At 34.8% G+C, this 27,402-nt stretch overlaps 1 protein-coding gene across 1 annotated transcript in view; it reads right to left on the bottom strand.

The window, feature by feature from the left end:
* Window positions 1-27,402, bottom strand: part of LOC115452729 (DNA N6-methyl adenine demethylase) — a 137,297-nt gene that overhangs the window by 20,365 nt on the left and 89,530 nt on the right. Inside the window, 1 exon segment of the mRNA XM_037443715.1 lies at window positions 13,424-13,441. Coding sequence (XP_037299612.1) covers window positions 13,424-13,441 — 18 coding nt within the window.

Raw genomic sequence — 27,402 nt, 5'->3', positions numbered from 1 at the left:
TTGGACCTCAGGTATCTCACAGTGACTCCTGTTGGGGCTTAATGCAAAGTAATTAATGCTGAGCTATCTACTGTCCCAAATTAGACTAGTGTGGTGAAATCTAAAAAAAATACTCAATTAAAATAAAGAAGGCTTCTCTAACAATAAACGGGTTACCGAAGCTGCTTAAAACTTATAAAGCATAACCATCTATCTATAGCTGGTAATTTAGCAATAAAAAGCCTACCAAAAGTATTCTATGAAATCCCTCTACTCGAGTGTAAAGCAAGTTCTTCTAACGTAGAAACAAATCCTAAACAACATTTACATAAATAGAAAGTGAGTGCTTTTATTTACTGACAATATAATATCATCACTTTTCATACAATATTTATGGGTGTCGTAAAACAGTATTTAGTTTTTCTATTAAGTATTAGCCTGAAGTCAGGAATTGATTGCTAAAATAGCAGTTGGTCATACATATAACATAACAAATCTGTCAAAATCAGTGTAGTATCCCTGAAAATGCGTGATGCCATCAAACTGTACCTAAGTTCTTATCGGGGCCTAATATACCGAATACTTGTTGATCGATGGTAGGGTGAGTAGAAGGCGTAGCCGCGACCTAATTAGATAGTGTTATCGGACGGACAGACGACGGGTTTTCATGTAATTAATCTTCGGAACCGCCATGGCGCGGTGTATATAGGTCGCGATAAATTTAAACACCAACGTTGGAGGCACAACGAGAGCGACGGGAAGACTTAGAGCAGATCGAGAGGTATTTCCCGGCGCGGTAGACTCTACAGACCACGCTAGTGTCAAACAGCTAGAGACTTTCACATAACATATGGGTCGGTGTAAATTTGAACACCAACGTTGGAGGCACAACGAGAGCGACGGGAAGACTTAGAGCAGATCGAGAGGTATTTTCGAGCATTTGAGACTCTACAGACCATACTAGTGTCAAACAGCTAGAGACTTTCACATAACATATGGGTTGGTGTAAATTTGAACACCAACGTTGGAGGCACAACGAGAGCGACGGGAAGACTTAGAGCAGATCGAGAGGTATTTTCGAGCATTTGAGACTCTACAGACCACACTAGTGTCAAACAGCTAGAGACTTTCACATAACATATGGGTTGGTGTAAATTTGAACACCAACGTTGGAGGCACAACGAGAGCGACGGGAAGACTTAGAGCAGATCGAGAGGTATTTTCGAGCATTTGAGACTCTACAGACCACACTAGTGTCAAACAGCTAGAGACTTTCACATAACATATGGGTTGGTGTAAATTTGAACACCAACGTTGGAGGCACAACGAGAGCGACGGGAAGACTTAGAGCAGATCGAGAGGTATTTTCGAGCATTTGAGACTCTACAGACCACACTAGTGTCAAACAGCTAGAGACTTTCACATAACATATGGGTTGGTGTAAATTTGAACACCAACGTTGGAGGCACAACGAGAGCGACGGGAAGACTTAGAGCAGATCGAGAGGTATTTTCGAGCATTTGAGACTCTACAGACCACACTAGTGTCAAACAGCTAGAGACTTTCACATAACATATGGGTTGGTGTAAATTTGAACACCAACGTTGGAGGCACAACGAGAGCGACGGGAAGACACGAGCAGATCGAGAGGTATTTCCCGGCGCGGTAGACTCTGCAGTCTACATTAGTGTCAAACACCGAGAGACTTACACATATTCGCCGCAATTGTGTACATACCGCATAGCCTCTTGAGTGACTAGACTATCGTGAAAGAGTCACTGATTAAACGACTTAGTGGTCTCCGGGAGAGATAAAAGACGTCGGAGAATTGTATCAGCTTGTCCAACTTTATGCTGATAATCCCGGAACGAGATACTATTGTGGGTTTTTCATCATGTAAGTATACACTGACGCGTTTTGTTCCTGAAGGACAGCAACTTTCCTTGTTGTTTATGGTAATATTTGAAATCACTAAGTTAAGCAAGGGTACAATATTTTTGTGGATAGTATTGTTAATTTCATTGCTATCAATTTAGCCGATCCGTGACGGTATTTGTTGATCCAAAGTTTTTAATTACTGTTTTTTATGTTGACGTTTTAAAGCGTAGAATACTCCCATAGCACAACATTCAAATGCAGGGGAAATGTCAGCAAGCAACTTACAGGAAGCAGAGGCACAACTACTATCATTTTACTACGTATACCACGCTGGCTAATTCTCTTCTTTCACCAATTTTTAAAGACAGCGCTGCAAATTCCGATAGATTATCATCACCTAACAACGTAGATGGTAGCTATTATTTCAGTGTGTTTCCACCTTAAAGACATTTAGTTTTGATCTTTATTTCCCTGATAAGTGTTGTTGCTCGCGTGACACTCGCTTCATTAGATATTCGCGAAGTTTAATCAACTATCTGCAACTGCGACAGCCGTACAACTTGGAATGTTTACACTGAATAACTGCTAATGGGGTCGGCACATATGTTACGTGCTATGAAAGTTTGGAAAGTATTTTAAACCCTATATTTTAAATTTGTTGCAGGAAATTCAACTCTGTAAGTTATGGTTTAATGTCTTCAATGCAGATATGGATTAGAAAATACTTAGATTTTTGTGATGATCAGTAGGGTTCTCCTTTCCGTATGAACCAGAAGAAATATTTTAGAGTCGCAGAGACCCAAACTGCTGTCTTCCTTTCTATTAAAAGTTATTTTCTGAAGAGTGTAATTTACATTAATTCTTTATGCAAACTTCTTACAGAAGTTCAAGAACTTGATACACAAACTATACAAAGCTTTTAATAAACTATTACTTCCAGGTTAAAAATAGTGTATGTGCAACCATAAAGAAACACTTAAAAACCTTTATTTTTTAATTACTTTGAAAAATCTGGATTATAAGGAAGAATAGAATTAACATTATTCACCGCAAAATGTCGTTTAAAGCCTGTTTAATAAAAAATATAGCAATAAATATGAATTGTAAGATCGTTTCGCCAATAGGAACTCACAATACGACATAACGCTGTTACCATGTCCCACCAGGACCGCCCGTAAAAACACTGTTATAAAAAATATGTAAACAATAGATATTACGTATAAACTTTACATAAAAAGGCAATATTTTAAACAAACTGTGGCGGACGTAACAAACGGCTCTCATTACAAAAATATTATTCAGCTATTCATGAAAAACGTTAAAAAGCGCTGATTTTACGAGGGAGAATTTACATAATTTTTTTTCTTTTTTTCGTCGCTTGTCAGTGTTTTGTGCGGGCGAACTTAATTATTTTTTGGTAGATAAGGTTCTAATTGCCGGTAAATTATATAGGCATAGACAAAGTGGAGTAGACCATAAAATAAAGACTTCAGACACGAATACATTGTTCTGTGTTTATGGTTTCATTATTCTAAGCAATATATTTACTATGCTACCTACAAAAGGAACATGAACAGAAAGACAGGATGAAAGAATTTTATGGGCATATGTGTAAAATTTTCATAACATTTCCATAAGAGGCATTTCCGGCGCACGGTTGCCGAAGGAAATTGTTATATTTCTTATAATAAAACGAATTCCTCAACATTCGTGTTTGAAAGTAAACATATTTACTCGCCGTCTTTTAGTAACGTTGGCAATGAATCGTGAGGACCTAATTTCTATTCCCGGGACGTTCAATAGGTTATTTGGTTTGGAAAATATGATTTATCCGGAATTGAATTTTTGTCTCGTATTGGATTGTCTGGATGAGTGAAATAATCCATGGGTTATGAATACTATATGCATGTCCAATATACGTCTCATATTAGGGTTTGATTTTAAAGTATTTTGTTACCTCATTAATTACTTTTAAAAAACGTTAGGCAGATTTTTCTGTACCTATCTTACCTTCTGGCTGGGAGATGAAGTTTCAAGAAAAAAGTTCTTTAATAGTTGATCTTAAATAGGCTTTAGTTACCGAGTAAGAGGATCTTCAGCGTCTGCGAAATAAGTTGAAACAATTAGCTCAAGGGCACTGCAACTCGGACTTGAGACTTCGCGAAAGAGAGGCTTTAAAAAGAAGCTTTCATTATTTAAGCTGAAATTTTAGCGCCTAAATTTTGTGTAGATTTTTGTTTTATATCCAGTCGAAAAAATCTTTTTTATGTTACTAATAAATAATTATGTTATTATATTATTTATTATGTTATAATGTCATTTACTAATAATATAATAATTACGTCTGAATTGTTAAATTGGGATTATTATTTTATTAGATATATATAATTTAAATTATAATTTAAAGTAGTAGCAACGAACTGCTATAAATATTTTGTTGAGTAAAAGTGTAGTGTGACGTAAAAAACAATGTATAGAGATTCAAAATTTTAAATTTAGACTTATTGTAAGTCTTATTCCACGCGAGCATGAAATCTGTCAGAATTCAAGTTCAATGTGGAGTGGCGTATGAAATATGGGCGCATGTCACAACTCATATGGCGAATATAACTGTATACAAACAACTAAATATTACTAAGCGATAAACGTCTCTAAATAATTCCGAAAGTAAAACAATCGAAAACCGCACGATAAATAATACAACCCGTAGACATTTATGACACAAACAATTATAGTTTTATTATGAAATCGTAAATCGGCGAGACTTGAATTTTGACATGTTACGTTTGGCACGCGCGAGCAACCGACGCGTTTATTTTGACAGGACGGCATAAATTCACTTTTTTATATTTTGATTTGATTTAACTGAATGTTACATGGATTCAAATCTGTTATATAATTGCGTAATTGATAAAATAACTTAACTTTTAGTTGCATCGAATAATACTAAGTTTTAGTATCATTCCCCTTGGAATTAGATATTGCCTGTCTACTGCTTTAGATCTATTTCCCCTAGTAAGCTCTTGAGCTTACTTAATAATTAGACCCACGCATGGTCCTGAAATATGTCATGACTCACTGTGACTGCGTTTTCACCACGTGTTAGCAGTCATAAAATATATATACGAGTATGTGAAGCGATTGGAAAATAGCAAACTTCAAGTAAAGTCAAGTTCGGGAGAAGATCGTCTAAGGCCCTACAGTTTAAAGAGCATTAATTGACCATTATCTTTTGAGTACAACGCCTTATTGATCTAACGCGAAATCAGGTGATCTTAGAACATAGATTCGATACCCGAGGGCCGGCAGCGACTGGATGCTTAAAGCAGCAGATCGAGCTCTATGGCGTATCTTGGGAGAGGCTTATGTCCAGTGGACTGCAAAGAGCTGATGATGATGATGACCCGAGTTATTTTTTTTTTACTATGATTAATTTAATCGACCCTCAGCAAGCATATACTGATTCTACTTTCATGTTTACTTGATTAAAGACCATCTATCAAAACTATATTTATTTTTATATACATTTTCTCATGGCCTATAAAATCTATAGATTGATACAATGACTCGTTCGTGCTGTATTTGAAGAGCGATTAAACAAGTGTCTGTAATCTTGGGACACGTGTAGGGCCACGTTGGGCGGCTATTCCTGTACGAGCCGGGTGTGAATTATGCCACGGTCTAATGTACGAGAGAGGCGGTGAGCGGAGCGGGGAGCGTTTTATTGGACTGTAAAAGGTAGAAATACGGTAAAATGTCATTTGTTTCACTGGGAATTTTGCGCAGTCGTGTGTGAAATAGATTGTTCAAAATTAACCATGTAAGAAAGTTGTATTTTGAATATTAAAAATATATTATTAATGTTTTCACAGGGATGTAATAATTCGCACGTCGATCAATTAAAATCCCTTGAATAATATTAACAAATGTGATGAGGATTGTTTTCTATAAATTTAATAAACAATAATAACATTGATAGGAAAAGAACGACATTTTCAAACCGCTCCATCTCACATAATAGACCGCAGTACAAAATTACATACGATACGCGTATCTTTATCACGTTTTTAGTACAGTTTAATGTTCGTACAATCTGTTGCATAATTAAATTTTATATCCTTATTGCTATGCGTTATAAAAGATATAGTTATTTATTACCCGCCGCGTCGTACGTGTGATTATTTGCATTGTTTAACCTCCAAATGAAAATAGTTGACACTCTATCCTAAAAGATTACAGAAATTACGCTTTCACTAGAGAAAGTTGTATAAAATCCATTTAGCCGTTATAACGACGCATTAACAAATGTACAGACTTTACCCTTGTTATATGTAAGTTTCTCTACTGTAGTTTTCTAACTTTACATTATTTGCTTAAAGAATGATCGAGATGGCAACACTAATGAGGTCAATTATCATAATTTTAAAACTAATTTATGATTAATAATACCAGCCCCGTATTCTATGTATTGTATACTGCCTATTACTGACTACGGCTTTTCTGTACTACTAAGAGCGTTTAGGCCTTAGTCTATCACGCTTATTGTGGGTTGGCAGACTTCACATATTGATTGCTTAGGTTTACGCGAATGTAAGACATTAAAATTAAACTATTTTTCACATTTTATCGCGGTTTTTATATTTTAATTTTCTTCCGACGTTTCGAAGACTTTGCAGCCGTCGTGTTCGGAGTGGACCGTGATAAAATCCGAAAAACAGTTTAATTATAATGACATACGTTCTTAATTCTCAAAACAGTAAATCCAAGTAAATGAATTACTTATTTACGCTGATTAATGTAAGTAAAAATATGCATTTTAAGATCAGGCTGAGAAAATAACAGTACGACATTAAATTCTGTTATTTTCCATGTGATTGTCGTTGCCGTCCAAACACGTCCGAAGGTTATGCATTGTGCTCAGAGAATCCTCCACCTTCCTTCATTGGCTCCATTGTGCCTCGAATTGATTGCTTCCGGACTCATATTTAAACAAATGAATTGGACTACTTCGGAGTGGGCGTGAGTCCTTTAGCTAAGTTTTTATGGCAGAAGATGTTCACGTTTATGTATATTATGGTTTAATGTGACGTCACATGCTAGCTAACTATATAATTTAAATATATTATAATTAATAATGTAATTTTATGATAGATGCTTAAGGATAATAATTGAATTGCAAAACATAGAAATCCGTAGTCATTTTGGTTGATTCATTGATTATAATTTCATACTTCCGTGAAAAATTTAATTGAAAAACTGCCCAACAACATTACATTACTTCTAAAAATATGCAAATGTACTCGTATAAAGAACTCAGTTGGAATACATATTTGTATTACTGCACCCGAAGGTTACTGCCATAACAATGGTGTACATAAAATAAACTGACCCTGGCAGCAGCGAGGATATATATCGCCTCTCTTCACACAACAGTCGTATATCATATAGTCATCTCGCTATTATTTGTAGATTTAATTAACCGCTCTGTGCCTTTATTCTCTATGATAAGAACACGGAATTTTTTATACTATGATATTTTATCAAATATTTTATTGATTTAAAATGTGCCTTACATTAAATTAAAGTCCAACATCCAAAGCCTTCGATCAAAAAAATAAAAATCAAATCAAATTATATGGTAGACAGCATTTTCGCTGAGCCCCTGGCATTGTGACGTCTATAGCCGATGGTGACCACTTACTATCAGGTGAGCCGTTAGAACATTTGCTTTTGGAGGCTTTAAAACCCTTATCGACTTAGCGATTCCTTGTTCATAAACTCCGGGGAATCCATCATCTCTATCATAGACAATTACGCTAAACACATGGATAATAAAGAATTGTTTTGAATGCGTTCAACTAATTGAATTCTCCTTGAAGAGGGAACATTGACACCATTTTTATCACTAGCTTTAGTGGTTACGCGTGCGTAGTAATTTATTCCCGGTATGGACTTATAATAATATTCCTCAAGGACATTAACTATATAATTAAAAGATTTTTTTACATTACTTTAGTCATTTACAAAAGCCCTCTACATATTTTTCAAACTCAAGATAATTATTATTCAAATTTACGTTCTGGTTAATACTTGTATTATCTCTACCTATCTCTGAAAAGAAGAAGAGTCGTGATACTGTTATGTTACTGAATATAAGACCAACTGAGGTTTATTTAATGACAAGCAAAATTTTTCAAATAACTTTTTCCAAGTACTCTTTTTGGTAGAGTTTTGTCTAGATGCCCGTCGAGGACCACTGAACGCTACAATGAGCTCTCTACAACTGAAGAGCCTTCAAAATGTAGCTGTTACCGACGACTCACCGAATTTATAGTTAAATAAATTACAGTTGTTCACTTATCTTTAATGATATTATTAAGACTGTCTCGATTACGTAGTTGTACTGCGTGCGCGGTACGACTCCGCTCTGAGGTCCTGGGTTCGAATTCTTGGTCGGGCTAAGTGATGTTTGGATTTTACTATTTAGCATCAACCCGGAGATTGGAATTCGTGTTACATATGGCCACAGGCTCACCCACTATCACATGATGGGACGGGACACACTTAGCGGAAAGTAGGTGCCCTGGTTAAACCTCTGCCTATTCTTTCGGGGATAAAGATGTGATATGGGTGTGTGAAATTATTATGCCGAGTCAATGTGGTTGAGCCACACTAATATAGTTTCAACAATAACACAAATAACCTTGTCCATTGCATAATGATCAAGATAGACAAAGCTGTAAACCTATCTAGACAGATTATAGAGGACAAGAGATCTATCCGGTGAAAAATTGCTTGCAGACAAACGATTCACACATAGAGATGGAGTCACTAGATACTCTGTGTGTCCATCCATTTGTCATTTCAAACGTTGTCTAATACATCTCATGAATGCGGACCAAATTTTTATTCCTTCCTAATTCCATGATATCAAAATAAATTCTAATTATATTCAAATTGTGACAGATTTCAGTTGTCATCACGAAATCAATTAAAGGGTACTAGGGTATATTTTGAGTGGAATAAACGGATTTTCGATAGATCACAGTTTATCACTATATTCTTGAATAATGATTGGTTGATCCATCCATAAATTAACGCCTAAGGAATACCACTATCGATACAATTACATCGATTAAACTCCAGAATTTAATTACCTAATTAATCAGCAAATAATTGTCACATACGATAATAGAAATCGCGATTGTGTAAGGAGCACTTTCTACCACATTCTATTGTTATGTTGTGCCAACAATAGCGGTGATGTTTATTAAATAACAATCGATAGAGGCAACAATCGATAATTTGCTCGCAGATGTTTCCATAACATCCGCCCGTCATATCCAAACACGATGATTCCATAATAAATCAGTTATTTGAGCTAATGATATATATTTTTAATGACACTATTTCCTGAAGAATTTTGTCTACGAAATATACTAAAGTCATATAAATTACTTATATAAAATTTAACATTACTTGTTGCTTTTTCTGTTAAGTAAATGACGAGACATTCAGGAAGTCATGATGTATTATATTGATTGTTACCGTAGAGTTTAATCTAACCGCAAGTAGCGTAACTATAAAAAAACGAATACATTTAGGCTATGAGAGTTTTAACCAAAGTTTATGACTTTAAGGCGATACCTCAAGGTCCATTTTCATACATTTTGTTTCACCTTTAATCTGGGTAACTAAACAAGTATTGGCAAGTAAAGAATTTAAATTCACGTCTAGTTAGTGATTAGTTCTCGCAGTTGAAGAAAAACGTAAAAATAATTAATAATCATGGATATTTCTGCCTTTAAAATTTCGTCATATTAAATTTTAAAGGCCGAAATATCCATGATTATTAATTATTTTTACGTTTTTCTTCAACTGCGAGAACTAATCACTAACTAGACGTGAATTTAAATTCTTTACTTGCCAATACTTGTTTAGTTACCCAGATTAAAGGTGAAACAAAATGTATGAAAATGGACCTTGAGGTATCGCCTTAACAGGGTTTTTGGGTCAAGCAACATTAAATATCTATTTTGTATACTAACGGAACAAAGCATAACAATTGTAGAAATGTCAAGCGATAACGATTGAAATGTGAAAATAGTACGAACTTCACATTCGAAACGATAGGTATAACAATAACACTTGTGTGCTGCTTTTGCAATATTCGATTTTAGTGGTTATCGATTAGAAGTATATCGATTGTTTTGATGGTCGATTGATAACAGAAAAGTTACGCCTTTTGAGTTGTCCTGGCCTGTCTTGATATTTTTAGTTTTTTATGTGCAGGATACGGTTATTAGGCGATAGGCAATAAATGTCGACCCACGCACACAAACACAGATTATAATCGGAGTAAGTTTCTTAAAGTAGTTCTGAAAAGCCATTAACAAAGATGACGTTTTTGCAGCTCAAGTATTCGCTAACTTCTTAGAACCTATTTCTCTTCTTTACAGCACGTAGTCAAGATTCTTCTGGCATCACGAGCCTAGCGGAGATCCTCTCCTCTTCCGACCCTATTCATTCCGGTTTTTTTACCACCACATTGCTACTTTTTGAGACAGTGCTGCTTAAGGCGGTACGTTCAACAAAACGGTGCGCTAAATGAATTTTTAGAATAATTTTTTCGAAATTCATAATATAGAAAAAAATTACAATGATGTACTATATTAATTCCGTATTGAAAATCTTCTAAAATTTGGTAGATTAAGATTTTCAAAATACGATAAAATTAATTTATTAATGCAATAATTTGTATTTATTGTATATTCCCGCCCATAATTCGTAAGTTAAATGTGTGGAACAATTCTCAAGGCCGTTTGCTCGACGAAAGGCCTTAATCTAGTCGGCCTATCCAAGCTGGCTACAGTACCTCTTTTATACACAACTGCGCTTGTTTGATTCGTCACTATAGTTCATAATACATGAATTGCGTAAAATTTAGTATAGATTTTCCTGTTGATATACATACTGATAATACTTTACCTAAATCTTTTTTTATTCGCATTTTATTATGCTATTCTCTTTGTATTCTAGATGGTTTTTATTCAAGAACCACGTGCAGGCACTTCTAAATCTTTCAATCACTTTAAATTTTCACCTCTTATAAACACATAAAAATTATTTAACTCGAGAATCGAACCGCAATCTTTCTTTTTTCAGTTAAATCGCACGCTTTATTAGGAATGTGAGTGTTATGACTAGCACGAAAAATACGACGGAAAAATCGCCATTGATTGATTGCGTATTAAAATATAATTTTCTTAGAAAATCTAAACGCCATAAGTCACTCTTCATAGTAAACGTTCATTAAATCAATTTAGGCACGCTCTTTATGAACAATCAATTTATCGATCGAGTGTTCTACAATCGATTACATAACCCATCAATCGATTTTGTTACGTTTATCCCCCCCTGAAGTTAAACATTTGTCTTAATTTGTCGTTAAAGGAGCTTTGAACGGGGCACGGTATATTTAGAGAGAGACCTGTAGAGAAGGACGGGTGTATGTGACGTCACCAGCGTCGGCGCACCGGCAACGTCGCCGCCAATGTTTTGTAAATAGAACATATTGTTGTGAGACAAGGACGTCATTACAGGTAAGAGGAGGACGGCGAATCTGTCAAATGCGAGAAATTGGTCTTTACGCGATGGAATTATGGATTTTATGTACAGTTATGAATGCATCAGATATTGAGAGCGCAGTAATGGGAGATGCTTGTTTTAAAATGTTTTTATATCGTTCACCTTTGACTTCGAAGTGTATTCAAATTGCACGCTTTAACGGCCAAGGAAAACATCGCGAGGCAACCAGTATACGTGACTGAGAATTTCGAAGGAATGTGAAGTCCACGAACTTATTGAACCAGCGCGAAACCTTAATACTTAAAGGTCTGTGCCCAGCAGTGGGACAGAAATAATAATTATTTTATTCATACAATGCTGCCAACGTGGTAGGCCGATAACACTTATCAATGACCTAATTAATTAAAAGTTTCATGTTACCGTATAATCACTTGTTACGGCAAAATTGAAACTAGTAGGTATATAAAGCTTCCGATAACGAGTTCATTAAAACGCGTATTTACGTTTTATTTATATTAATTCTTTAAAATACCATTTATAAAGTGAAGGTTATTTGTGTTCATTTGCATATTTTACGAAACACATGTATTTAATTCGTCGTTCGATAAGGAAACACAAATATAAGAATATATTAAGTTAATTTTGTTTTGGTACATTGTTTAATTATATTCACGATGTAATTTGTAATTGAATTATTTTTCACACGAACAGTTCTTATTAAAACATAATATAAAATTAATTAGAATGAAAGATCTCACTGGTTTTATAATTATATTTAACCGCTCATAACAGAATTCTCAGTGAAACACCTTTGATTCAATTGAGCTTAATAAAATGTTATTCTTAAATTAACAAAGCCGTAACATACATTATTACAATTCTAATCTAACTTTTTGGGCAGGCTTTGAATATGTGAAAATTAAATTTCCGTTTTAATCAAATATAATGTTCAAAGTACGAAAATTTTAATAAATAAATAAGTAGAAGGAGGCAGGGGTGGCATCGAAATCCACCCTGGGTCGTTGACCCATCGACCGCTCCCCCCGCTCCCCTGCGCGCCCCCCTGCCTCCACGACGTATCGAACCTTCGCGGATGCTATATGTCTTAGTATCTAGACATTAATGTATGAATTTAAATGACATTTTGTTTGCCAAGTGTACGACGGGAAAGTTACTATGGAATTATGAAATAAACGTCAGAATTAATTCAAGGATAATGATGGGCTGTCATTGCTTCGTCTGTCTGTTTGCAGAAGTATAAATAAATTGAAAAAAATATATTGAAACCCTTATTATTATTAACTACTTATTTATTTATATCCAGTAAGTTTTTATACTTGTATAATAAATGCTGCTGATGGCTTACGAATAACAACTTCGATTTGAATTCCAAAGGTACTGTCAACTGTCAACTTGACACATTGCGTGGTGTTGCATAATGCTAGAACCTACAATAACCAATTCTTCAAAATGGAACTTAACAGCGCATAATTACTTGGTCACATGACATAAACAACTCCAGGATCCAGACAAACTTATGCATCCGAGAGACATCATCTACCTCTATTAAGAATCTAACGTTACTATTTTTTTTATATTCATTTATTATAGCAATTAATCATTAGTGCCGACGGAGACAATTCTGTCAATGTCAAATGTTCGTAGAATATCGTGTGTTTTGGTACTTTATGGTTTAGAACATAGAGCATTGCATTTTAAAAATTAGACACTCAACATTGTGTAGCGGTAATGAACTATATGGAAACGTTACTATTAACATACTTATACTTTACTTTATACTTGTCAACTCATGACAGCTTAGTCAGAATGGCATAATGCCGGTGCCAGCATAAATGATAACTAAAAAGCGTGATAGACCAGAAATACGACAAGAAAAGCTATAAAAGCAGTAGTGGTTAGAAATTGCAACGAAAAATACATGTGCAAATAAAATGTTACTAGACAGCATAGTATTTACCTTGATGTCTTGTAAGACCTGCAAAGAAGTAATAGTGTATTAGTTATATAATAATATTGTAGGAATCACTTATGTCTACATTACGAACGATTAATTAAGTTAAAACTGTTTATAGGAAACATTGGTTCGTTAAATTTATGACCACAGTGAAAACAAATGATATACTTCGAAATTAATACATTTTGCAAACCAATGTTCCTTACACATCCTGACGTATATAGACGTTTTGTAGTTAAATCGTTAGGCCAATGTGTGTCGCACAACATGTTCGAAATCGTAATACAATAGCGGGTGTCTTCTTTACTGACCCTTACGGGCACATAGCACCACGCATATCGTCTAAGGACGTCACGTGTTAAGCAATGTTGCCAAACACGTTGATGATAACAAATGAAATATTTCAATAGGTTATAAACTTATTTCATAGTTCATACTGTAATGTTATGAAGACTTATTTAAAAAAAGAACAAATGTTTTTTTATAATAAATCGGTACTAACGAAACACCAGGCTGTTCGAATGTTTCGAAACAAATTTAAAACTATAACTGGCAATTAAAAAGTTAACGGCAATTATTCAAACTTTGACAGTCAGATGTCAAATCGAACGACAATTGGAACAATATGAGAAATCAATAGTACTCCCTGTTCCGGAGTTTAAGCTGGAATTGCTGGAAAGATAAGCACGGATGCGGGCAGGTTATCGAACGGACATGGTTGCCGAACAGGATATCCCAGATAAAATGCAGAAAATTAATGGAATAGTAGTTTTACCTGTTTTTTTTATTTCCTAATATTTAATAATGGCATTAGGCATACACTTTGACGCCTTTCCTTTCCAAAAGGGATAAGGCCCGAAAGTTATAAGTAGAGACAAACTCCACCATGTTATCACTAAGCTTACTTTCTATGCTACGAAGTGATAGGGTGCGAGCCTGTCTTCATTTTGGGCGAAAATTCCAAACAATGGCTATTCAAGTGTGTGTTTTTTTATAGAACAGGCTTTGGTTGTCAGGCATGAGATTTAAAACGAAGAACTTTGCGGTTCTTATTTATTTATTTCTATAACTATTTAAAGTCTTTGTGGACAGATAACAGCAAAATAATAGTTCATATAAATTCAATAAATAATATAAACAATTCCATTAAACACAAATCATATGTTGAAACAACTTATTCATAAGATTACGGTTCAATAATTCATAACATGGAATTCCGCATTGATTCGCGAGGCTTGCGGGAGGTCGCATATTCGATTCCCGCGTCGAGATCTAATTTGCTTGACCTAAAACTGTGTCCAATGTGGGTGGGATTGTCTCACGAACCCGGTACTGTCGCGTTTGTTTGTGACACGTTTGTTGCATACAAATTAATTCGGCTTGTATAGATTTTGAAATATGTAGTTTATTTTTAGATATGTGACATTAAAAAAGCACGGGCAAAGGAATCTATCAAAACAGCCTAATTTATAAACATTCCGATTTTTTGAGTATAACTATTAAAATTTAGAGAATATCTTTACGATACTCTCTAGTTTTACCCAGAAAAGACCCCAAAAGATAACAAAAAGCAATAACCGTCAATAGAACAGACTTATTTCTAAGCGAGAAAAGGTTTGTGTAAAAGAACATATCTATTGTTACGTGATCATGAACAAATTGTTTATCAAAACCTGATTTTGAACTTTGACACCATCTGACAAATCTATTAAGAGAGTGCGTGTTTATATTATAATGAGTCAGAATTATGTACTGGTACAATTTATCGTGTCTTTTTACAAGTGATTCACCGATTAATGACAAACGGTTGACTCATAATGTAAACAACGCTTAGGGTAAAATGTTGAGGGTTTATAAGGTATCAGAACGGTGATAGTTCACTGACCGCACTAGGACTTCGCAATTTTTTACATTTTCAAGTCATGTTCATTTTTCTAACCTGAATCTGAATGGTTATCATCCTAATTGGCGTTATTTCAGAATGGTAAAACCTAAAAAAGTCCTTTCTTATTTAAGCGTTTAAAAAACGTAAAAATGTTTTATACGTTTTTACTTTTCACGACGCGACGTCTTGTTCAGAAATAGTTTTAGTTTTTTTAATAACCACAAAATAAAATAACAACTCAAGATTAAATTTATTAAAGAAGTTTTTCAATAGAAATCAATAATATGAATAAAATGAGCTGAAAATTTTCACATAGTTCTGATCTCACGACAAAATGTAGCTCTTTGGTATTACAAAAAGTACGTTAACAACACCCCACATCCAGACACAACAAACATTTGAACAAACATTTCTCTGACAGGGCTGTAAATTTCACATCTCATAAAAAAATTACAAACTTTTGAAAAGTTTTTAGGCAAAGGAAACAGACGTTTCGATCGGGACAGGAGCGGTTCCCGAGGGTTATCGACCGGCCGCGCCGGGTGAAGTGACCCGGGACCCGGAATCACCACAACCGGGTTTAATCGTAGTTCGGGCGTTGAGGTAGGTCGCGTTTATTTCCCGTTTCTATTGGAAAACGTCTTGGTTTTACTTCAGTAAAATAAACAAAGAATTGAAGTTTTATTTTACTGATTTAATAATATGTCGAAATATTTTACCATCAATGAATGTTTTCAGTCTGACTGACAGCTTCCGTAGGACCAAGGGTAATGAGTCACGTGTAATGAGGATGGTACCGGATCTACATTCTATAGTGAAAAAAATGGGACAAATATTTTTTTAAAAACCAAAACTTTCGTAGTTTCTAACACTCATATCATAAGAACATAACCTTATGTTAAATTTTCAATTTTAAGCTAATGTACACCTACGTACGTTAACGTAAAATTTAAAATTTACTCGTGTATACATATTATCCCTACAAAAATACTACACGAGCCGACAAACCGCAGAATTAACCGTTCCATTGTTATGACTCACGTAATCTAATTGGCTCTAATTAGACCGTAAAAAGGACCAACGTACCATTGAATTATTTTACATACCCGGGATTTAAAGATCTTTCCGACCGACCCGGATACCCGGGAAACATCCCACTTACCACAATCGGAGCTGTTTACCCGACAGCCGGGAAATAAATCCGTGTGAACCGATTCTAGATGTAAAAATTTACTGGATGAGCAAGTTTTTCTTATTAAATACCGGGTAATGGACAAGTACAAAAACTGTATTGAACGATTTGTTCAATTAAATAAAATAATGACTACACTAGCGAAGAGTCTGCTAGAAAATTATCTGATATAAATTATTAGTTCTCTACTTGTAAAGAACTGATAACAAAAACCTAGTCAATTTAAAAGAGGCAAGAACTCTGGAAAAACTACACTACAGATATGACTATGTCATATATTAACAAACAATAAATACCTTTGTAACATTGAAATCGTTTCAACGATAAATATTTTAATTTCACATTGAAAAGTCCTTGCGAGCAAACCTTGGCGGAATACAAATGATGTATTGTTTATGAAGGCGACAAGTGCTGGACCGTGGCGGATATTTAGAACATATTTTACACGCGACTTTGACCTCACAAGTATTTTCGAGAGTAAAAACATGATATGTCATTACGTTGAAAATTGCAAACCACAATGCCACAAAATTCTTCAAACCATTTAAAGTTTGTATTTATGAAAAAGACAGATTTGCTCTGTATCATGATGCAATTCCACTGGATTTTTTTTAGTACGATGGCTATTCATGTAATAGTTTACTTCCGATGCTAATGAACAAGAAAATAGTATATTTTTCTCGGTTTCACAGCCAGTGTATGGGACGTTACCCGTTAACCCGGCCGGGTAAAGTTCAAGGGCCGTCTGCGGCGCGTCTACGCGGTCCCAGCGGCTCGGAGCGATATTCCGACACGGACTTGGCCAGCTTTAACACGTTCTTTTCACGTGAAAGTTGGTTGTGAACACTGGTATGTTTGTAGTTTTATCGTAGTTTACCTACGATCCTTTTGTTTTTTATTTAATGAAAGAACGACACAGTGATTTAAAATGTTAAAGGAGCTTTGTCAATAAAGTCTAATTTCGTGTTAATTTATTGTATATGGGAGGTAATTAGCCGATAATAAAACAATTGTTCATGGATTAGATTTGCAACGTGACAAATTAATGTGTCCGTTGAGTTATAAATGTTCATCATTCCGAGTTCCTATTGATTATAATCAATAATAACCATGACATTGCCTTAACAAAGTGAACTTCAGCTTCCTAATAAACTTGAGAGCACACTTGAGTAGTAAAACAGATCACATCTATAAAAATCGCAGAGCGTCAACCCTTCACTTACAAATTACGTCGAGCATCACAGCGTCAACCTTTCATAAAACCGAGCAATTAAACCAACATTCCGTAAATAGAATACAGAGGTCAATAAATGGATTGCGAGGTAAACGGCCCTTATAGGCGCGTGACAAGTTCAAGGGCGGGATCACAGAAGTGCGGGATATCTTACGCTGTCTCGACCCGCCCGCTCTCGAGGGAAATATGAGCGGATTGTGAATGGAGTTACGTTTGTAAACAAACATTGGATGCGATTGTGGGCGATTTGTATTATATTAAGCGTACAGGTGATAAAACCTACCGCGGTCCTGAAATGGCCTGCTTTGAATTATTCCTAAAAAGCTCATATGTTCATTTGGGACTTCGTCTATCTGTAAGCCTAATTTTATCTAAATCCGTTCAGCGGTTTCTGAGTTTACTAACAAACAGCCAAAGATCTTCACAAAATTTCGCATTTACTTTTAAGATATAAACTACGGAGCAATAAATACAATTTTATCACCCTATTAAAGGAAGACATAGCACATCAATATTCAGAGGGAGGCACGTCAAAGTTCTTGGAGGTATTTGCTCTTTACCTGCCCATATTTGAGACACGAATCATCGGAAAATAAACGAGGAAGATAAAACTATTGTGATTCTTTCTTCGTATATTGAATAATTCATTGTTTCTAAATAGAATTTTATTTCTGAGTGCGTATTTTTAGATTCGAATACATGTTATGTATTGGGTTTTGTGCCTACAAAGGCGTTAGGTCTTATAATGTTTTTTTTTATTTTTTATTATAATAGGGTGGTAATGTACTTCTCTGCCTACCCATTGAAGATGAAATATATTTACTAATCTAGGACTTGGTTGATCTGCATTCAAAATTTTATCTATTCCAATTATTAATCTCTCTAACAGATACCCAAAAATCTTCGCTAACTTTTACATTCAGAGTAGGCTTAAGAAGCGTTTAAACTTAGATATTATTTCGAAATAGTTGCGTGGTTACTGTAAACACATCGCCTTTTAGTTATCAGTGTACTTCCTACTAGAAAGTGGATAGTGAAAGCAGAATAACGAAACAATAACCGAGCAGACAAGTCGTGCCCTTATTTAGCTTACGTAAACAGATAGGCTCCTTATCGTGATATAATAATACAATTATAAAATACATGTTTCTTATTAGTTAGTAGAGTCATTTTGAAGACATATTAGGGGTGGTAAAACTGCCCATGGAAATCGAATGTGAAGTGATAGTTTGAGTAGAGAAAACTTCCGAAACCCAATCATCTTTTAATCCTTCAGTCTTTGATAACAGCATTGCTTGTATGAACCTTCTGTGTACGCAAGAGTTGCTTCTGTGATTTTTCTGTTTATGTTTAAGGTCATTGATCATCAGTTCAAGTATCCAAAAGGCAAAAATGCAACTTTAAAATTGGAAGGAAAAATGCGAGTTATTATTTGTGGAGACGGCAAAGTGAACTTGAAACTGATAGTAAATGGAGTAGAGCCCAGACAGTCTGCTCTACCTTGCTACACTACCACTGTCACTATATAGTTGTCACTAATTTAATCATTATTTAAATATATTATGGTATTATTTTGATAAAAAATTTTACTATTAACTAAGTAAACAAGATATACCAACGCTTATATTTATTTTCTGTCTTAAACAGCATTATAATATTTCGCTGTGTGTTTAGTTGGTTGAAGTATTACTTTTAAAATTTTCCTTATTTAGAAAAGCGGTTATGACTTTCGTGTCGAAGACTATTAATAAAAATTTTAATTCTGAATATTTTGAAACGTCATGTAACAGCCACAAATAATATTTTAGTACTGCACTCGTCACCTAAACATATAAAATTTTTCATTTCTAATACCGTTATTACCACATTATTCTTCAAACCGATATTCACAGGCCTAATACACTGTTGCTTAAAGTCAGAAATATATAAAACGATTGGTAACAATGTCTTGGTAGGTACTTAAACGAGACGGGCTTGATATGAAAGACATAGGCGTAAAGCATAGACTCATAGCTATGGGATGCGGAGGCTCAAGATGTTCTAGTCTTTAGGAAACAGGTCCTGGATCATATCTCTAGTTCCGCCTACGGTCAGACCTACCACCCGAACAGTACCAGACAGCGTGGAGTAACATAAAAACATAACTCAAACTTGAGAGTATTTTGAAATAAACACATTAACCGCGGCCTGAGCGGTGCGCCGCCTAATTGCAGTTGATATGACTCGTAAACTCAATTATGGCGCTCATGAAAACGTCCAGACTTTAAATTTACGTTGACGGTTAAAAGCTCCGTGTACTCGTAAATCGGCTCTTTAAATATTATACTATTGCGGTTAGAAGTAATGTCTTACCGTACGTACGTATCTATGTATGTTTATTATTTATATTTTTAAGCCTTTCTATGCGCAGGTCCGTAGGGGTCGTATTTTGTCGAGCACTACCGTCAAGTCGTTATGCTTCGGTTAGGAGGATATTGAAGAGCCATTGCTGAGAATTATGAGTTTTATCGCGAATACGTTTAAAGTTGTGAATGCATTGTAATATACTGTAGTTCTTTTCCATATTATTTTCTAAATGAAATTCCTCCTATTTATGTACAGCCCTAGTCCATACCATCAGGTGATTCATTATTTCGTATCCAGATTTACAAAAACTCGTTTATTGCATCATTTATCTGATGCCATGAACTGTGTCGTGTTAAAAAAGTAATATATATAAACCATTTATAAGTTACATTTGAATTAACTAGTACAAGTTTTCGCAAGATATAACACATAACATTGCCTTAAAAACGTGGCCATTAAACACGAAATAAAAACGGCAAAATGCGCGGCAGTTTATTTTAATTTATTGGCTTTAATGCAACACGACAAAAGGTATGGAGTGGACAAAAGTGAAAATTTATAGCTTTCAACGCGTAGAGCGAATTTTCCAATTATCCTGTGTCGGCCGCCCGCGGTACAATATTGATTTTCACTTTTTAACCGCCTGTCCGCCGGTCTGGTCTGCAGTTTTTTGTTTTTAAAAACACAACGCTTATTAAAATGATGCGTCACAGACTCTGGTGCGTTTGATCGAATCAATCGGCTGTGCGCTAACTTTGCCTTACGATGATGTTAGTTTGCTTTTTCGCTCGTTTTTCTTTTCTTCAGCTTTTGAAAAATTATCACATGTACCTAGAATTTACTTTACAATGTCTATACATCGGAACTATAATAGCGAATACAGTATAAAATCTATAAGAAAGTCTCTCACGAAAAGATTGTCAAGCCTTCATTTCATGCATTCACAAACAGACGTCGAAGCCATAAAAGACGTTTGAACATAAACAAACTCAATAAACGACAAGGGGCCGGCTTGAGCCACATTAGTCACGAGACCGATAGCTATTATTAATTTAAATTACAGCTTGAATGGCTTGCTATTATGCTGTCAATCAATATCTTCAACTAAACAGACCACTTATGTTCATCAATTTATGCGGGACAGGTTTTTGCACGCGGTTTGGCCTGTTTCGCGGAAAGGTAAATGCGTTAATACATTTGAGATATCGAAGCTGTTGACCGGGTAATGGTTTATATCGGTTGAGCAGTTTCCACGTCACGGACGAGCAAGGCGAATAATTAAATTGCTTAAGCGTCTCAAAAAACTCGGGTGGAAACAACGTTTATTAACACGTTTCTTGAAAGTTCGCATAGTTATTGTACCGTATTTTTCAATGGAACTTGCGTGTAAGCTTTACAATGATTCTTGTGAATCATATTTATTTTAAGGCAAATAAACGATTGGCTCAGAACCTAAAAAGGTGACACGATATGAGAGAGCCCTATGCCCAGCAGTGAGGTTGTGGATGATGATAATGAAACCGTTCAGGATAAATATAATTCAAAAAAGTGATAAATTGTGTGAAAAAGAGCATCTAATTATGTTCTCTTTTCAAGAAAAATGCCTTAAACTCGAAGCATACACGGTACGATAGCATTTTCCCGATATTGAAATAAATATGAAAAATGTTAGACAACTACCACGTAGCGACAGCAAATATCCAATAAATAAAATAAACAAGGTTAACCTCGAACTATTTTATCACACGTATCGATTCAAGCGGCGTGCGTATAATTCCATTGAACTGTGAGCGTCCACGTGTTTTTATTTACACTATCAACGTAACGCACACGATGCTTCGGTAGTATTCAATGAACGGCCCGCAAACTGACCCAAATTTTTACGCACAAAAGTGTTAGTGTATTCCAACACTGTATCCACGCAGATTTCATTTTAAATTTCAGCCAGTTATGTTTGTTCGAATTATGAATGAAGTTTAACTGATATTTTTTTTAACGGACAATATTATCTGTGAATATATATAACCGATTATCATACCGAGTGATTATTATTTTTTTATATTACATAAGCCTACTTTTCCGTCGTAATATAATGGTGAATTAAATAAATCGATTTAATTTTTTTTTAGTAATGGTATTATAGTCTTTATTAAATTCCATTTTTTATTTTTTACGACGCGTTTAACATATACTAAGTAGTAAGATTCCAAACAAAACGGCCTTCAAATATTTTAATGATAAGAACACGCCCAAAATGTCGGTCAGAGGTCGTCCAAAGAGCGAACGGAGAAACAACATTTTTTGTCATCGAATCAGGAACGGGGACGAGATAAACATTATCTGTAGAAACACAATCTAAATTTACTACATTATGTCAACTAACATCGCGATAAGCCGAGATAACTGACAATGAATCGGGCCTCAAACGTTTCACTTTTGACATGTTCATTTTTAAAATGAGAATGCGGATTACATTTTTTAAATTAGAATCTATTGGTACACTAGTGTTTATCAATTTTCTACTATTTTTTATTTCCTAAATAATATAAGTACTAGTTATGTAATTTATATGATTAGATATATGCTCTGGTTAATTTTGAGAGCAGATCACATCAAATTATCAAACTAAAACGAGGCTTCCTATCAATAAATAAGATTTAAATCCGAGATAAACTACAATGTTCGGTTAATACAGTTATTGTAAGAGACTTATTACTCTAATGCATCTTAAGTGGTATATTACATTCTATTAAACTGATAACAAGATCTATTAGCATCGAGAATGCCTCAGTCACTATTCACATATTAGAAATATTTTCATCGGTGCAATCTAGTTCGATGCCTTTTCTGATTGTTTTTGTTTGTATTGACTCAAAAAGCTATCTGAGAGTAAATACCCGATACGTGACCGGATACGAGTGGACGGCTCATAGATTGTTTCGTTTGGACGAATGTTTGGGACGGTTTCTAGAGAATTCTACGGAAATGCCTATGATTCAGATACCGTGTTTGAACGATAAGAATGGATGGAGATCGGTTTGAAGGAACTTAATGCATTTTTAGTATATACCACATGTAATTTAGTAGTGGACGCTTGTAAGCTGTTTCGTAAAATGTAATAAAACTGTAACGCTCTGTGATAAGAATGATTATTTTAAGTACGAATATTGAAACACTTCTAAAAATTATTGCATTTGTACTGCTAAACATTATTCAAGAATTTAATTATAATATTACCAGGTAAACGAAAATATTGTCAAAAGACGAAAGACATAACAAAATGAACTTAAAAACAATATTTTATAAACGAAAATCGTTTGATTTATACACGCAATTAAGAAGACCGCCCATGATGTATGCGACAGTTTATTGCGTAAAACATTTATAAATAAATAAAAGAATTCCAGCTCATTGTTGTAGTCGTTTGTATTTATTTTCGTCATTATTGGATAAGGTTTGTTTTTTATTAAAATTTATTACAGCGGCGGGATCATTAAAGTGGGTTAAACTAACATAACGCGGATACGTAATGATGTAATTCTATAACAGGTGGAACGCGACCGCTTTATCGCTATTGCAATAGTTCGTGTTTTTCTTGTGTTTGATTCAATAAAACCAATATCCCCTTATGCCACTTATGTTCTAAGTGTATATTGGAATTTCACCGATTTGAATGATGTATATCTGCGAAGATAGACAGCGTTTAAGGAACAAATCTTGCGCCTCGGCAACTAAATTTGCGTCTCTCGTTGTCCAAAACCAAAACATATACTAACTAATAAATATAAATTTTGGTCTAAGCCCAAAGCTTGTCGTTTCATACACTAGTTATCGCTCGTTGTATTTTACCTGAAAATGTTGTTAAGAAGTAACCTCATTCTTCCTCAGTGGAATGCAAATATAAGTGTCATGCTGATTAAAAAATACAGCCATCAGTATGATTTGCTTTTTTGACTGACGTATGATGTATGTCTTACAAGTTATAAGCGAAAGAGTAAGCCTTAGATTACATATATGTTAACAAGTTTTTCTCGCTATTCCACTAATGTGAATTAGTTTTTACAGGATAAAAGTCCCGCTATATAGTTCTCGTGTTATAAAGCCTATGTCCTTCTCAGGGTCTTGAACTATTTGAATACTAAATTTCTTCAAAATCGGTTTAGTCGTGACAACGTAACAGACTGAGTTACTTTCGCATTTATAATATAAAGTATGTTAGTGTTTTATCCCTAAAAAATACGTAATCAGAGTTGTTCCTGGACTTTTCTTTGACCACGTGCGGAGCTATGACTCAAGAAAATTTTACTTGATTAACAACGTATGTTACAAGTTATATTGTTATTGCATCAGGCCTTTCAATAGACAACAAGTTTAAGCGACAAAGAAGGATAAAGATTATTTTTAATGATTTAATAGTTAAATTAAATATGTTCGTTAGTTTAGTTTTATAAAATTAAATAAGAAGTTGCTAATTTTGTATCCAATTAGTTTTTTATGAAAATTAAAATATATTTTTATAGCAAAGTTACCATATTATGTTCGTAGTATGCTTAGCTTAATTATTTTAATTTGCATTTCATAGCCTTGAAATGCGTATTCATTTTGATAATATATTACTAACAATAGAAATTCCAGCTATGTTAAGTAATTATAATTAGCCAACTTAATGATAGAAGTCTATTGACAAAATAAGAACTAAAATTAAACGATCAGTTATTTTTTAATTTAAAAAATGCTTTAGTATTTCTGTTTCTTTATTTTTAGGATCTATTTGGTAACTCGTTTTTACGGAATAAACAAATTACAGTAGTAATATAACTCATTACGGCTTACGGCAGTATTTATATTAATACGTTCTCCCTAAATTAGGCTGCTAATTGCAGACATCTTTTCGCTATGGAATTTCTGTACGCGACTTTTTTTAAGTAATACATTACATAAGAAAGGACTTTGCAATTCAGAAGATAAGAATTGTAAAGAAGAAAGGAAAATAATATAATAAAGATTTTTAAAAGTAATAAACATATTTTGGTTGCTAATATTGGGTTTTTCTACTTAGTACCAGCTCGAAGTCCGGAATTTGTCCAACACGGCGATAGACTCCTTCCCTATACGAGGACTCATGGGATGGACTACACATGACGAAAAGTGGAAGCCGTGTCTACCACTCAGGGATAAAGTAATATGCGTGTGTTTTTGAGATAACGAGTTTTTAGTTAAGTTATTATAAAGCTATGTTAGGAAAATGTTGAGTTCTGTTCAGTTAAAGTTTACTATGGTCTATTTAATGTAGTATATTGTATAAACTTTTTCCACATTTATCTGTCCATTTACATTTGTTGCTTTTCATGCAGTTTACAACATAGAGTTTTATTCTAGAAGGATTTCAAGTACATTACGATATAAAATAATAGCACTGTAATATCGCGAGTTTATGGCTGATGTAGAGATCTAGAGATTGGGTAAAATACTTTTAAGACTCATCCTCCGAGCATTAATGTTGACAAAAAAATATATAACATCTGTAAAAAAGGATCTAGCATCTGTTCTGATAGCGTGATGATGAATATGAAATCCTGTAATGCGATAGGAGCTATAAAGTAGCTGTCTTTTGAGGAAGGAGAATTTGGGTTTTGGGAGGGACATGGATCTTCGGGAGTCTTCGGTAAGAGTGAAAATATACCTCTAAAAAATAATTACATGTTTAAAATAGTAATTTAAGAGAGTGTACGTTTCTGTTATAGTTGTTGAAGTTTCGTGCTAAAATCAATTCCAGATATTTTTTAGAACAGGCGCGTAATATAAGTAATACATATTTAGTCTGCAGAAAGTTTAAGTTGAAGTTAAAGTTGTTTGTTTTTCGATTAACAATGTACGAAGGTTAAGGGCGCGTACTTTAAAATATTTTAATGACATGCTATTTAATTCAACTGGTGCTGATTACTTTGAATAATTACTTGAAAAGAATGCTCATTCATTTCTTTTAAATACAACTTATTTACTTTTTAACAAGTTAACTAAGTTCTAATAGGAAAATATAATTAAATATAAGTTAAAAATATTACATTTCGTCTCTACATTTCCCACTTTTTACGAAAAACGTGAGAACATTAACAACTTTGAAAATGTTTTCTGGTTTAAAGATCCATATGTAAAGTTTTTATTAGTTCGTTCATTCAATTTTACGCCATCAAGGCCAGTGTTGTGACATGACCACATCCGCTACAGGTGCACCGTCGATGTCTTGAGACCGCTGGCCTGCCTCCACTGCAGCATGCTGCTCGCGAGTCGCGTGCCGGCCGGAGTATTAACCTTTTCACTAAAGCGATTTAGTGCAATCGAACCGGTTTCATTTTCCCATCATAAAATTACCATCGGGCCCGTGAGCCAAACTTGGGCCAATCACACTTACCTTGAAACACTCAAAGTTTCCGAACGAAGAAATCCAACGTGTCACAAAATAAAAATAAATAAAAATCAAATGTCACAGCACACGCGTTCGAAAGATGAAATTTGGCGCCGAAACGTGCGGTAGTGATGTGCAGCGAACGATCGATAGTTGCAGCGGGAATCGATATGTTACGTAAAACGCGTTGTGAGCCGGCGTCGTCGCACGTGACTGCTGGCTGTGTGACGGAAGGAGCGCGGCAACGCGGCCGCCGCCTCCGCCGCCACCCCACCCCGCCTTCGCCGCCCCCGTCCCCCGCGCCCCCGCACCGCGCACCCCCGCAACGCCTGCCCCGCCGTCTCCGCGTACACACGTATAGGTGCACGCTGTAGACGTTTGATAAACAAATTACAAATTTTAGATATACGAGAGCTTGCCTGAGCTTTAATAGGTTGTTCTACAAGTCTTTTATGAAAGAGCTTTTGTGTTCGAGCGAATCTTGTGAACTTTAAAATTGGTATGAAGTTTTAACGTTTTCGTAGAACAGTTTTGATATAATTTTTTTTTTAAATTGTTTTTTCGAAAAGTAATTGCCTGACCACGTTCTTATTAAATTCCTATAACAACGTGTCTAAGTTGGTGGGATTTTCAAAAAAAATCAGCAACCAATGTAAGAACAAAGATAAACAAAACATTACTATAACCAAATAACGCTCTACATATATCAAAATCTACCTTAATCGCTGAATACATAACCTATACCCATCTCGTTCTATTGCTTAGAAGTAATGTGGTTCAGATTATCGTTCTCCTTGTCTCGCTGCCGAGTGTAGAGGTACCAGAACGATCGCAGGCGGCCGATAAGGAAACAATACTTGCAATGAGGAAAGTTTATAGTTATGAAGCTTAGATTGATAAATGGGAATGTTTCAATTTC

The sequence above is a fragment of the Manduca sexta genome, chromosome 26 (assembly GCF_014839805.1).
Source record: "Manduca sexta isolate Smith_Timp_Sample1 chromosome 26, JHU_Msex_v1.0, whole genome shotgun sequence".
Taxonomy (NCBI): Eukaryota; Metazoa; Arthropoda; class Insecta; order Lepidoptera; family Sphingidae; genus Manduca; species Manduca sexta.
The sequence above is the reverse complement of the archived record's forward strand: the minus strand, read 5'-3'. Positions and strand labels throughout refer to the sequence as shown.